Source organism: Tachypleus tridentatus, chromosome 6 (assembly GCF_004210375.1).
Source record: "Tachypleus tridentatus isolate NWPU-2018 chromosome 6, ASM421037v1, whole genome shotgun sequence".
Lineage (NCBI taxonomy): Eukaryota > Metazoa > Arthropoda > Merostomata > Xiphosura > Limulidae > Tachypleus > Tachypleus tridentatus.
The window spans coordinates 88,703,608-88,716,924 of NC_134830.1; the positions used below are offsets into that span (position 1 = coordinate 88,703,608).

The window sequence follows — 13,317 nt, forward strand, 5'->3', positions numbered from 1 at the left end:
GGATTTAGTCTAACCACCATCTTGTCACTTGAAGTTGACTCATAAAGTCACCTTTCACTCTTGCTAAAATGGTGGTTATTGTCTGATTACTATGTGCAATTTAAAAAGTGGAAAGAACAGATGCAATTAGAAAAAGTCAATAATAGTAGAATACATAACACTACTAATAAGAAACATACACCATGATAAACAACAACAGTAGTTTCTTTCAGGCAGTTTTTTCTTGTTCATTGCTAGTTTGGATTTATTGATATCTGAATGTAACAGGATTCCATAATTGTAGGAAGGAATGCCTGTGCTAAGTGCCTCTTGTATACTAATCAGACATATTTGAAATATTTGTAATGTACACAAAAGATTATTAAACTTAATTAGAATGAACTAGGACACTAGTCCTAATAGAATAATTTATACATGTAATATTACCATTGACATGAACCAGGACACTATCAAAAACAAAATGATTTACTTGTGTTGTTAATGCATTGGATTTTACTGCAAACATCAACTAGGACACTAATAGTAACACAATGAGTTGTATATGTTAATACACTGTAATGCTACAACAAAGATGAACCACAACACAAGGTTGAAACTATACAGTGTTGTATCTCTCGTAATGTGATGTAGTCATGGTAAGTTGAACCTTTCTACACAGTGTTGTATCTCATAACATGGTGTACCTTTCTACACACAGTGTTTCTTTTTACATGGTATACTCACAGAAAGTAGAGCATCTCTACATAAAGTATTATACCTCTCATAACATGGTGAAGTCATGGAAAGCTAAACCTTTCTACATACAGAGTTGTCTCTTATAGTGTAGTTATGGAAAGTTGAACCTTTATGTAAAGTGTTGTCTGTTATAACGGTGTAATTATCGAAATTTGAGCCTCTCCACATGCAGTGTTGTATCTCTTATAACAGGGTGTAATTGTGGAAAGCTGAGCCTTTCTACATTCAGTGTTCTATCTCTTATAACACATTCTATTTGTGGAAAGTTGAACCTTTCTACACACATTATTCTCTGTTATATCATGGAAAGTTCAACTTTCTATATACAGTGTTATTTCTCTTATAACAGAGTGTAGATATAGAAAGTTGAGCCTTTCTAGATTGCTATGTTGAATTAGAGAAGTTTACATTAAATTAGGCCTATTTTTAGTTGACTTGTTTCAAAGTTTCTTCTCTCTAATATTAAAAAAAAGCAACTTGAAATTATGAAACTCCAGACATGTATGATATTTGCTGTCCTTTACTAGGAAAAAAATCAACTGTAACAAGTTTAGTTTAACTTAATAAACAAAATATATCATTTCTTCATTAGTGCAAAAACCTCTACATACACTGTTGTATTATGAAACATTTGGTTCAGACTATATGGTAGAAGTTAACACAAATGAGTTTTAATTGCTGGTTATTTGAAAGTCATATATGCAGGTAATTGTTGTATATCAGATAATATCAACAAAGAAGTTAATATGATGTATTTATATATCTTTATCTAGGACATCTTATTTTGTTGGAATGCACAAAAACATGATCTCTAATTAACGAACCAAATTACAGTTATGCAATTTTCTTGAAACACATTATAATTTTAATATGTTCATGGTTCGAAGCCTTACTATAATTTTATTTAAATTTGAAACAAATTAAATATAGTTAACAGAGTAACATACTCATTGTCTGTTACCATTATCAATGAATTATGGAAAATACATAATAAAACAGTTATTACCCAAAATTTACTCCTTCAATGTTTCTTCTATAGGTGTCAAAATACTTCAAATATAACCTTATATTGACATGTTAAAGATAAGCAAAAACCTAAGAAACAGTGATTTAAAATCCTTAAAAGCAAATAACAGTAGAAGTTAATGTTTCCAAGAGAAAATCACAACACAGTGGTTGAAAATTTCATTTTACTTGAAAAATGTGCATTTAAGACAAAACACAGGTAAAAAATATCAATCAGAGAAAATACCTGTTTTTAAACTAAGTTACTGCAAACAAAAGCATGTAGTTTATGTGGACCTACATCAGTATAAAACAACAAGAAAATTTGAGAAGAAACCATACTGAAATCTTCCCTATAAAAAAAAAAATAACATTCAAGCAGATGTAAAGTTTATGGATGTGCAAACAGGAATAGCTATTGTAAACACGTACATTTATTCCTATTAAACCGTCATTGAAATAACAACAAAAAAGAAGCACGGTTCTCAGAAAAAACTAAAGTATTTTGAAAGAAGGTCAAGGTGTATAATTTAATCAGAGTCTTAACCAAAAGTAATTCTATTTACATTTTCAGCAACTATTTTATATATATCTGCCAACACTGTCTTCTGGAAAAGAAGCATCTTTCAAATTGCTGTCTGAGAAAGATGACAACTTTTGGCCTCTAAGTCTTGCCTGTTTCAGTGCAGGTCCTGTGAAAATAACAAACACACATAATGTGAAATCCATACTTGGAAAAACAAGTGGAATTTACTGTAATAAATGCTTTCTTCGACTTCATAATGACAGCCTAGAGGAACTGATCTCATATTCTGAAGCAAGACTTAAAAATTCTAATTCTATGGTTAGAAGGTTTGTGTGTTTACATCTGGTTGACTGTTTGATCACAGTGAGCTATAATAGAATGCCTGTACACTTGTGCATTTATACCTGGATGGTTTACATTATATCTCATCAAGCTGAATCAAGATGTCACTAAGTTTGTTTCTTGGCATTATAACAATAACTAAAGCACCTACTTACCAGAGCATTTCACACTATCACACTATGTCTGTCATACAAGAACAACAAATAAGTATATGCTTATTATTTTAAACAACCTACTACCATATAAATAACAACTAATTACTTACTTACCTGCAATACTAAGCAGAACAGGTAGAAAGATCAATCCATGAGCAGCTCCAATAAGGACAATACCCAGATACATTCTAAAATAGAATACTTCAAAAATCTGAGATTTTGAAAACCCCAGTACCACAATTCCTCCAAACTTAGTAAGTGTGATTCCTGACAAAACCTAACAAAATAAAAATTATTCTTCACAAAAATATTTTTTATAGATTATTTCAGGACTTTCATTTTAAAATAAAAAACAAGAAAAATGTAATAGTAACTCTAAAAAGAGAATCTATTAAAAACTTGGCAAAATATTACATTTATAACTTCAGAATAATGTCAATTTTCTGTGTATTAACACCCTAGCCGAGATTCACATTTGGCCATGAAAAACACAAGTTAAAATAGAGCTAAACTACCACAACATATGAACAAAGGTCACACACTAAAATTAATATGTAATTTGTTGTGAACTGAAATCTTTACCGTAAAAGAACAGTCTGTACTTACAGACAATTGTTATCAACACACAAAATAGTTGACAGAACATACACCTATTTGTGGTTTGGTAATGTTGAAACAGAAAACAGTTGACAGAACATACACCTATTTGTAGTTTGGTAACATTTTATAAGTGCTATATGAGTTTTTATGATTTTCAGTTCAAACTTGGGTGACTCTAGCATCATAACTGCATCAAGATATTGATATGCTAATCAGAATAGACAAGTTATGAAGATAACAAACTCCTGCAAAGGACTTCTGCTCTTTTTATTGAGCAAATAAAGTTATGTCCAGATATGGCTGAAAAATACTTCAAATTACATGTATGCAAAAACTCAAGTACATACCCACCAAAGTACAAAGAGTATTGTATGAATACATGCAAATAATATATAATGCTCCTTGATAGATTATTTAGGCAGAATATTCATGACGAAACATCGTAGAATGGACGGCAACTGCCTGTCGTGGAGACACAAGTGTAGAAGACAACATTTTGAAAGACTTCTGCCTTTGGTCTATACAACAGGAAGTTGCTGTCTATTCTATAAAGTTTTGTCATATATAATGCTGACAGAATAAGTACAGAAATCTTGAATTTTACAAAATATAAGTTATCAGAAGAAAGAAATGGTGTTATACATTGGATTATCAGAAAAATGGGTTTTACATATTTCAAAAGAAACCCCAAGGGCCTGAACATGATCACACAAAGGAAACTTGTGTTTGCTCAATCTTTGTCTTTGTAACAGTAACATGTGTTAAAGATTTAGATTTTGGAAAAAAAAACATCTTAATCTCAACACATTTAGTAGAGGAAGAATAGAAAACTTTATACTTACAGAACTACCTGTTCTGGTTAAAGCATCTTGCGACCGTAAAATTCTGGTTTTCTTTAAACTTTTACCAAAAGATTTAGTGATGTGAGAACAAAACTCCACAGAAATTCCAACAGCCTGAAATACAAATAAAGTATATATATATATATATGCACATAAAAGAAAAAAATATAGCTTTCAGATAAACAGACGCCTTTTGTGATATAATAAGGGCTAACAAATAAAATTGAACCATGGCTACTATTAATGCACATCAACATGGGATCTGATTGTAGCTTTGAGGTAACAATTGATCTCTGCTCTCACATGTCACTATATCTAGACTAGCTGCTGCTACAGTGTGTGTTATTTGGGCACACAACATTGCCATAATGAGTACCTTCACCTGTATGTCACTGACAACGTCCTACACCCTTCACGTGCCCCCATCTCAAACAGTGAAAATAAAACTTCAAACATCAGCCTTCAACATTCCATAAACTGCAACTGTTTATCTTATTCTAACAAATTAAGAAATAAGTTCAATAACTTAAAGAAAACATGCAGAATGAAATAAAAGTTACATACAAAAAACATGAAAATACATGCAGCATGAAACAGAAGGTAGATAGTAAACAACATGTTAATACATGTACCATAAAACAGAAGGTAGATATAAAACCACATGCAGCATGAAGCAAAAGGAATAACCAAAACAACATGAAAATACACACAGTATGAAACACAAAGTAGATACAAAACAGCATGTAAATACATGTAGAATGAAACACAAAGTAGATACAAAACATCATGTAAATACATGTAGAATGAAACACAAAGTAGATACAAAACATCATGCAAATACATGCAGCATGAAACACAAGGTAGATACGAAACGTGAATACACACAACATGAAACACAAGGTAGATATAAAAGATGTGAATATATGTAGCATGAAACAGAAGGTAGATACATATGTATATAGTAACATACTGTTATTAGGTATATTGTAACATACTGTTGTACGATATATTGTAGCATTACAAGCAACATACTCTTGTAAGGTATATTTTAGCATTACATATAACATACTCTTGTAAGGCATACTGTAGCATTACAAGTAACATACTGTTATAAGTTATGTTGCAGTTGAAAATGAAAATTTGATTTATTGCAAGGTAAAATTTATTTGAACACATATTAATTATGAAAGTCCTCTAATCAAAGAAAAGCTAACATGGATGAGGCATTTTACTCATTAAGATCTGTAGATTAAAGTGAACTGACACAAATAATCAAACTGTTAAAGTAGCTGAATAAGTAAATATCAACAAATAAGTAATGACTATCAGTATTACAAGAGAATCTTATTAGACAATTGATTAGATACACTTACCATTACAAGGTTGACTAAAGAAACACCATTCAGACTGATATTCCACCAATACATCAGACCCATCAAGTTGATGATAACTGAGGTTATTGTAAAAACTATGATGATAGAAGAATGAACATCAAGGCATAAGATAATCAGCGTGACAACAAAAACTGCTGAGATGGTAATGGCTAGATTTGAGATGGTGTCGTGCCACATTGTTAGGTATTGCTCGTAAAATATATAGAAAACACTAGGGAAAAAGGCAAGATTATAAAACGTACCATCACAGTTCTGTCACAGCAGTCTATACATATAATCAACAGAATTCAAAACTACACTATGGCATGTTTTGAAACCATACAATATTTAATGTGAGAAATGTGATTTATTTTATTCACAGTGTGAATTCTTCACTGTGACTAGCCAAGAGTGCATGACGTCACAGAAAAAATGGAGATGAAATGTTTTTTTGCAGCGAAGTCTAATTTTATCACACTTGTAAAATGAATATGGAAATATGTCATAGGATGAGAAGTTGCAGAAGAGGACAGTAAGAGTATTGAAAGGAGAGTAAAAATATTGAAAGGACAGTAATGTATAAAAAGGGCAGTAACACAAAAGAAATAGTAGAAAACTACCAACACCTGCTGTGCATCACTATAAACCTGGTCACAATTGTTATGTATACAAAATAAATGGTAGAAAACTACCAACATTTGTTGTGTGTCACTGTAGATGTGATAAAAATTTCTATATATACAAAAGAAATAGTTGAAAACTACCAACATCTGCTGTGGGTCATTATAAACCTGATCATAACTTTTATCTATACAAAAGAAACAGTATAACACTGCCAACATCTGCTATGTGTCAGTATAAACACACTGTTTACATATACAAAGTAAATTGTAGAAAACTACCAACATTTGCTGTGTGTTGCTATAAACCTGGTCACAATTTTTATGTATACGAAAGTCACAGTAGAAAACTACCAACATTTGCTGTGTTCCACTATAAACCTGGTCACTATCTTTATGTATACAGAAGAAATAATAGAAAACTACCAACATTTGTTATGTGTCACTATATACGTGAACACAACCTTTGTGTGTACAAAAGAAATTGTGGAAAACTACCAACATCTGCTTGTGTCATTATACATTTAGTCACAACCTTTAAGTATACTAAAGAAACAGTATAAAACTACCAACATCTGCTGTGTCAATAGAAACCTTATCACAATGTTTATGTATACAAAAAAAATACTAGAAAACTACCAATATGTACTGTGTCACTTTAAACCTGGTCACAATCTTTATGTATACAAAAAGAACAGTATAAAAACTACAAACCCCTCTCACTATATACCTGGTCACAATGTTTATCTAAACAAAAGAAACAGTATAAAACTACCAACATCTGCTTTGTCTCACTACAAACCTGGTCACAATTTTTATGTACACAAAAGTAGTAGTATAATTTTTAGTAGTATAATAATGAAAAACCATAATTTTTCATTTTCTTACAACTGAAACCAATATTATGAATTATCCTACTAAAGTAGTAAGAACCCAAACCATAGTACTTCACTATTCTACCACATTAGTAAGACAAATGAAACTATAATTATTAATTACACTACTACACCAGTAAGAAAACTGAAACCATAATTCTTCATTACTCTGATACATCAGTAAGACATCTGAAACCATAATTAATTATCTCAATACATCAGTAAGAAAAATGAAACCATAATTCTTCATTACCCTGATACATCAGTAAAACATCTGAAACCATAATTAATTATCTCAATACATCAGTAAGAAAAATGAAACCATAATTTTTCACTGTCCAAAGTCATTAGTAAGAAAACCAAATCCATACTACTCATTAATATTACTACATCAGTAAGAATAGTTAAGCCACAACTGTTTGTTACACTAGTACATCAGTAACAATATCCATCACACATTTATTCACTACCCTGTTACATCATTATAAAAAATTCAAACCACAATAACTTGTTATACAATTGCATCAGTTATAAAATTTACATGAGAACTATTTATTATTTTAAAATGTAAAATAAGAAAATTCAAACTATTTCTTTGCTTAACACATAAATGTGAAAATTAAAATTGTAATTGGTTGTAAAAACTCTGAGCATATAACAAGGAAGGAATATAAATTTTTGTGGTACCTAAATTAATGATATTTGTTTGTGTGTATCAATATATAGCACAAGTACCTGTATGGGAAAACACTGGCATCCTCATCTGTCCCATTTGTACGGAGCATGTGGGTAATATTGTTACTAATATCATGTGCCCACTTGTAAGCCTCAGTGAAATCTCCAGAAGTTTTAAGCACAGTGTGGTAAGTCATAAAATAAGTTGCTGGAAAGAATAAGGTCTAACTGAATTCTAACAATTTGAACATAGTTATATTAGGTTGTTTAAAAATAACAGCAGATTTAACATTTTTACCTTTAATAAGAAATAAAAAAATTCAAAAGCAACTTTATAAATCAAAATAGGAACATAATGAATCTACATACTTTTGCCAATGAAAAACAAGATTATTTATGCCATGACCATAAAACCCTGAAGTCCTAGAACTAAAAACCTCTTAAAAGCCATTCTCTGCTACTGCTCTGTTGTTAAATCTTTTGTCTTGTAAAAATTTGTCCAAGTGCTTGATAGTCTGGAGAGTAAGAAAGATCAGGCAGTGTTTCATAGTCCAATTCACTGAGCTTCTGGTGTGTCATTTGAGCAATGTATGACCAATCATTATCATTAAACAAGATTGGTCCTCTTTGACTGACTAATGTTGGCATTTTTTCATGCAACTTTCTATGTACTTCTTCCAATTCTTGATGGTAAACCTCTGCAGTGATATTTTGTCCCTGGTTGAGCAAGCTGTAATGGATATACTGGCTGCAGACTACCATACATTGACCATATCCTTCTGTTGGTGCAACTTTTGCTTTAGGAAGTGTTTTGGAGCTTCATCATCATTGAGACAGCTCTCCTTCTGTTGTCATAAAGAATTCAAGTTTTGTCGCAGATGATCATTCAATGATGAAATGGATCACTTCTGTTGTGCAAAATCAGTATAATGCACACTTCAACACAGCAGTTTTTCTGATTTTCACCAGGTTCATGTGGAGCCCATTTGTTAAGCTTTTTCACTTTTCCAATTTTCTCAAGATAGTATGAAATTGTGGAAATGTCAACACCAGATTCTTGTTGCCATTTCTTGAACAGTTTAGTGTAGGTTTCTTTCTACTAATGCTCTCTGTTGGTTGTTTTGAACAACAGAAGGACATCCTCTGCCCTCCTTATCTTCAAATCTCACATATCCATTATGAAACTTTTGGAACCAATGCTGTACTATACATTTGGAGATAGTTCCTTCGCCCCATTCTGGGTTGATATTGTGAGCTGTTTGTGATGCATTATGACCAAGTTTGAATTCATGAAAAAAAATGATGCACAACTTTTTTTTTCCTATCATTAATTATAATGGTCTGAAATATTGGAAATAAAGTTCTAGAAAGAATAAAAGCACAAATTAAAAGAAGAGAGCTTAAGTTTTTAATGGTATATATGAAGTCATAAAAACAAATATGATATTAGCCTGCTACTGTTTGCTTTCTTAAAATGGAAAATATTTAAAAATATGTAAGGAATTCAACTTGTATTTAAACCTAGTCTGTTATCTTGAAACAGAATAAATTCTAAATGTTTTCCTGAGAGGATATAAAGAGGACAAGTGAAGAGAAATCATTGAGAAGATATAATGAGGACAGTTGAAGGGAAATCACTGAGGACATAATGAGGATAGATATTAGGGAAATTAATGAAAACCTGAAGATCAAGGAGTCCAAAAACAAGTGTAGCAACAAAGTAACTGTGACATATATGTCTAAGGTCTTGCAAGTGACTGAGAACTCAAATACAGGAACAAAATATAATAATTTAAAAGAACATTAAATAAAAATACACACCTCCAATTTTGGTGTCATTATGCAAAATTTCAACTCCACTAGAATATGCTGCATGTCCACTGTAACAGATAGATTAAAGCATTTGTCATACTTGCATTAATATAAATATACATACTAGTTAAGTACATAAATATTAAACACAGTTTAAAACCCAGTACATTGAAATAGTTATGTAAGTTCAATCAAATACATAATCAATATTAACTAATACCACCAAGAAACAATTACTAGTGTATAGATAAAATCCAGTATATAACACAAAAAACAATTACAAACATATAGTCAAATCCAATATATAACACTAAAAAACAATTACAAATGTATAGTCAGAATCCAGCATATAACATAAAGAAACAGTTACAAGAGTATGGTTACAACACACAAAATAACATAAAGAAACAGTTAACTCTATAGTTTCAATCCAAAATACTAAAAAACAGTTACAATGTATGGTTACAAACCAATCTATAAACAAAGAAACAATTATGAGTGTATAGCCACAATCCAATGAATCCTACTAAGGAACCGTAACAAGTGGGTAACCATAACCCAACATACAGTACTCAATGAACATATTATGTTCTGCCCAAGCAAGTATTAAAACATGATATTTACTTTATATATACTTTGACTTACCTTAAAGAAACAGTTACAAGTATATATAGCCACTATCTAATAAACAATGACATGAAAAAATTACAAACATTTAGCACAGTTTAGTAAGTGTACTAACAATTAATGAAAACATACACAGTTAAAACTGAACAGGTGGTTTCAAGAAAACAAGTATCTATAAATAGATATGTACATGATTCACAAAATAGTTACTGAGTTTAAATATAATCCATTAAATAGGTGGATAAAACAAGTCATGAATGAAAACTGTAATAAAATAAAATAAATAAATACCCCTTGGGACAAACTGACAGAGGGTTTTCACTAAGGAAACTTGGTAGGTAAGTTACAAAGTCTGGTGACAAAACTCTCCTGTCGCGTGGATCCACTATGTTACAGGAAGTACAATGCTTACGGTGAGCTGAAGAAAGAAAAAGACAGTATTTTGACACATTCATGCTTATGGTTGATAGATTACAGGATTATCTGGCAAAAACTCCAAGATTTTAAGGAAGTTATTTTTTTAAAAATAATTACAAGACTAAGTAAACACAAAAACACTGAGAAAACTAACAACATTTACTAACAATACATTTATTGTACTATAAGACAAATCTTGAACACAGTTAAACTATAGTTGGCAAATGGTGTTCAAATACGGCTTGTACATATGCTAACATTTATAATTAATTTTTTCAAATTAATTCTTAGTGTACAGCAATGTCTCCATTTTAACATAACCTTGTAGCATACAGTAGTTTTTTCATTAAGGCCTAGTCCAATAGTGGATGGTAATTTTTACATTCCACAATGTTTTTAGACTAACCTACCTTGCCACTAATTAATAATATTTTTAGTCCAACCTACTTTCCTAGAGAATAGTAATGTTTTATTCTAGTCCAATTTCCCAGTGAATAGTAACATTTTAGTTTAGCCTACCTTCATAGTGAACTTTAATGTTTTATTCTAGCCTAATCTCTCAGTGAATAGTAATGTTTTTAGTCTAGTCTGCCTTCACATTGAATATTGTTTTAGTCTAGCCTAAACTATGAATTTCTTTTGAATCAATAAATTTCTACAGAAAATATATTTATGTTTAAAGTCCATTGCATTAAACATGTTAACATTTATGTAAGGATTCTTTACATTCCATTACATAGCTGAGGTTAAAATAACAGTAGTTTAGCTACTAACTCAAAAACTCATTTAAACTTGAATCTATGTAAAACATCTAATTCATTCTCAGCAAAATATTCTATGATATACTGTACATTTAGGTTCACATAATAGTAGTTCAACCACTGACTAAAAAAACTCACTAAAAAAAACTTTATTGAAGCTACATAAAATAACTAATTCATTCTCAGCAAAATACACTATGATATAATGTATAAAAAGAATATGCATTTCAAACTTGATTTATTTGCTACATCTCAATAAAAATAAATTTCATACCATCAGCTAAGGGACAGTAACTATGATTCTGGAAGACATGACAGCATGATGGATTGGCAGCCCAGCTGAAGTAATCATCAATCCATGATGTTGCTGAATGGGCAATGTATGTTCTAAAAATAAATATAGCCACTTACACGTAAGTGGTTTAACATCTACTTAGTAGTCTCTAAATTGTTAAGTGTAGCAAAACAGTTATTACGTATCACTACCTTCCATAAACAGTCAAATGTTTCACTTTCAAACCATTTTACTACTAAGTACAAAAACTATATTCACCAAGAGATTTGTGAAGCCCCAAGTATCATGTACCACTATACGATTTCTTCATAAAATGAACAGTGGACAATGGAATGTTTAGGCTTTTTTAATTGTACTGTTTTTACATATGGGCTACGTTCCAGAGGAAAGAACCTCACATAGCAACTTTGGCATGTGTGCCATAGGTTCACAACCCCTGTACTAATCAATAAACAGCACAGTTGTTAAAACTGTAACTTTTCTCCTAAGACATACTTTAAAAGAAACAGAATTTCAACATTCTTACAAAAGCATTAATAATTACACCTGTTTTATAACTCCAATGTGAGTATCTAATAATAAATAATTATGTATTTCAACTCAAGGCTAGACTACAATTTGCAGTCTTTAGATGAAGTACTACTTACATTGAATCTTAGCATGTATAACAACACTTCAGCTGTAGCAACATAATCAACTAATGAAGATAAAACACACAAACGTTTCTTACTGGCCCAGTAAGAAGGATTTAATTACAATAAATCCTACTATAAAACAGTATAAAATCTTGACCAACTATTGCAAAAAGCTTTGACAAATATCAATTTATACAGTACAAAAAGGGTAAATAGCTGGAAGCATAAGAAATTGGCCATCTGAAGTCTGACCTTTTCCTGAGAAGATGAAATGAATCCTTAGAATATTTACTTACTTGGATTACTGATTAGAAGCCTGAGAAAATATAAATTTATAAAGGAAGAACATCTGCAAATCTAAGAAATTTTTTGTTTCAAAGAATAGTTTGCAATTTGTAAACAAAGAAATGTTTACTCACTGAGAAGACAAGTTGGCAGCACGAGACAGCTGACTGAGAAGGGAGTGCTGGCTACATCCAGAAGATGCACAGATCAAATTCTGTTGCTGATGATCTGAATAGTTGTAACCTTCCTTCACTATGAAATAAACAGGAGCTCCAACTGACAGGTACTTGTTCAAAGCTTCAAAATACTTCAAAACATAAGAATCCTGAAAAAAAAATACAAATACACATATATACATATAGAAATGAAAATGATAATGCCCAAATTTAATTTTTTAGAGGAAAAATATTAAAAACCTGAAAACAGTTGTGGTGAAAAAAGGCTAATCTTTTTACAGGTACATCACTAATTTTTCAGCACCCTTGATATCCAGAGCCTTGCTGGAATATCAATTTTTCCAGACCAACAGAGATCATGTATTCATAATTCAACGATACACCTCTGACCCATTAATTATACCTCTTCCATATCTCTGAAGCACCACAGACAGCTAAAAACTTAAATAAAACAAATATTAAATGTAAATTAATGAAAAATGTTTGCACAGGTATAAATGATGCAGGTTTATTAGTACTGTATAAATGAAAAAGGTTTATCAATTACTGCACTTACAAAGA

At 30.9% G+C, this 13,317-nt stretch overlaps 1 protein-coding gene across 6 annotated transcripts in view; it reads right to left on the minus strand.

The window, feature by feature from the left end:
- Positions 1 to 1,239: 1,239 nt before the first annotated feature.
- LOC143252989 (NPC intracellular cholesterol transporter 1-like) overlaps positions 1,240 to 13,317 on the minus strand; it is a 58,242-nt gene continuing 46,164 nt past the window's right edge. For 5 of the 6 annotated variants that reach the window (XM_076506001.1, XM_076505997.1, XM_076505998.1 and 2 more), the window contains 9 exons: positions 12,715 to 12,905; positions 11,640 to 11,752; positions 10,479 to 10,605; positions 9,570 to 9,628; positions 7,809 to 7,956; positions 5,579 to 5,810; positions 4,206 to 4,319; positions 2,878 to 3,040; positions 1,240 to 2,432 (listed from right to left, as the gene is read on the minus strand). In XM_076506001.1, the coding sequence (XP_076362116.1) occupies positions 2,323 to 2,432; positions 2,878 to 3,040; positions 4,206 to 4,319; positions 5,579 to 5,810; positions 7,809 to 7,956; positions 9,570 to 9,628; positions 10,479 to 10,605; positions 11,640 to 11,752; positions 12,715 to 12,905 (1,257 nt within the window). In that variant the 3' untranslated portion in view covers positions 1,240 to 2,322. The remainder of the gene's footprint in view (positions 2,433 to 2,877; positions 3,041 to 4,205; positions 4,320 to 5,578; positions 5,811 to 7,808; positions 7,957 to 9,569; positions 9,629 to 10,478; positions 10,606 to 11,639; positions 11,753 to 12,714; positions 12,906 to 13,317) is intronic. The other variant, XR_013029290.1, reaches the window with a different exon arrangement.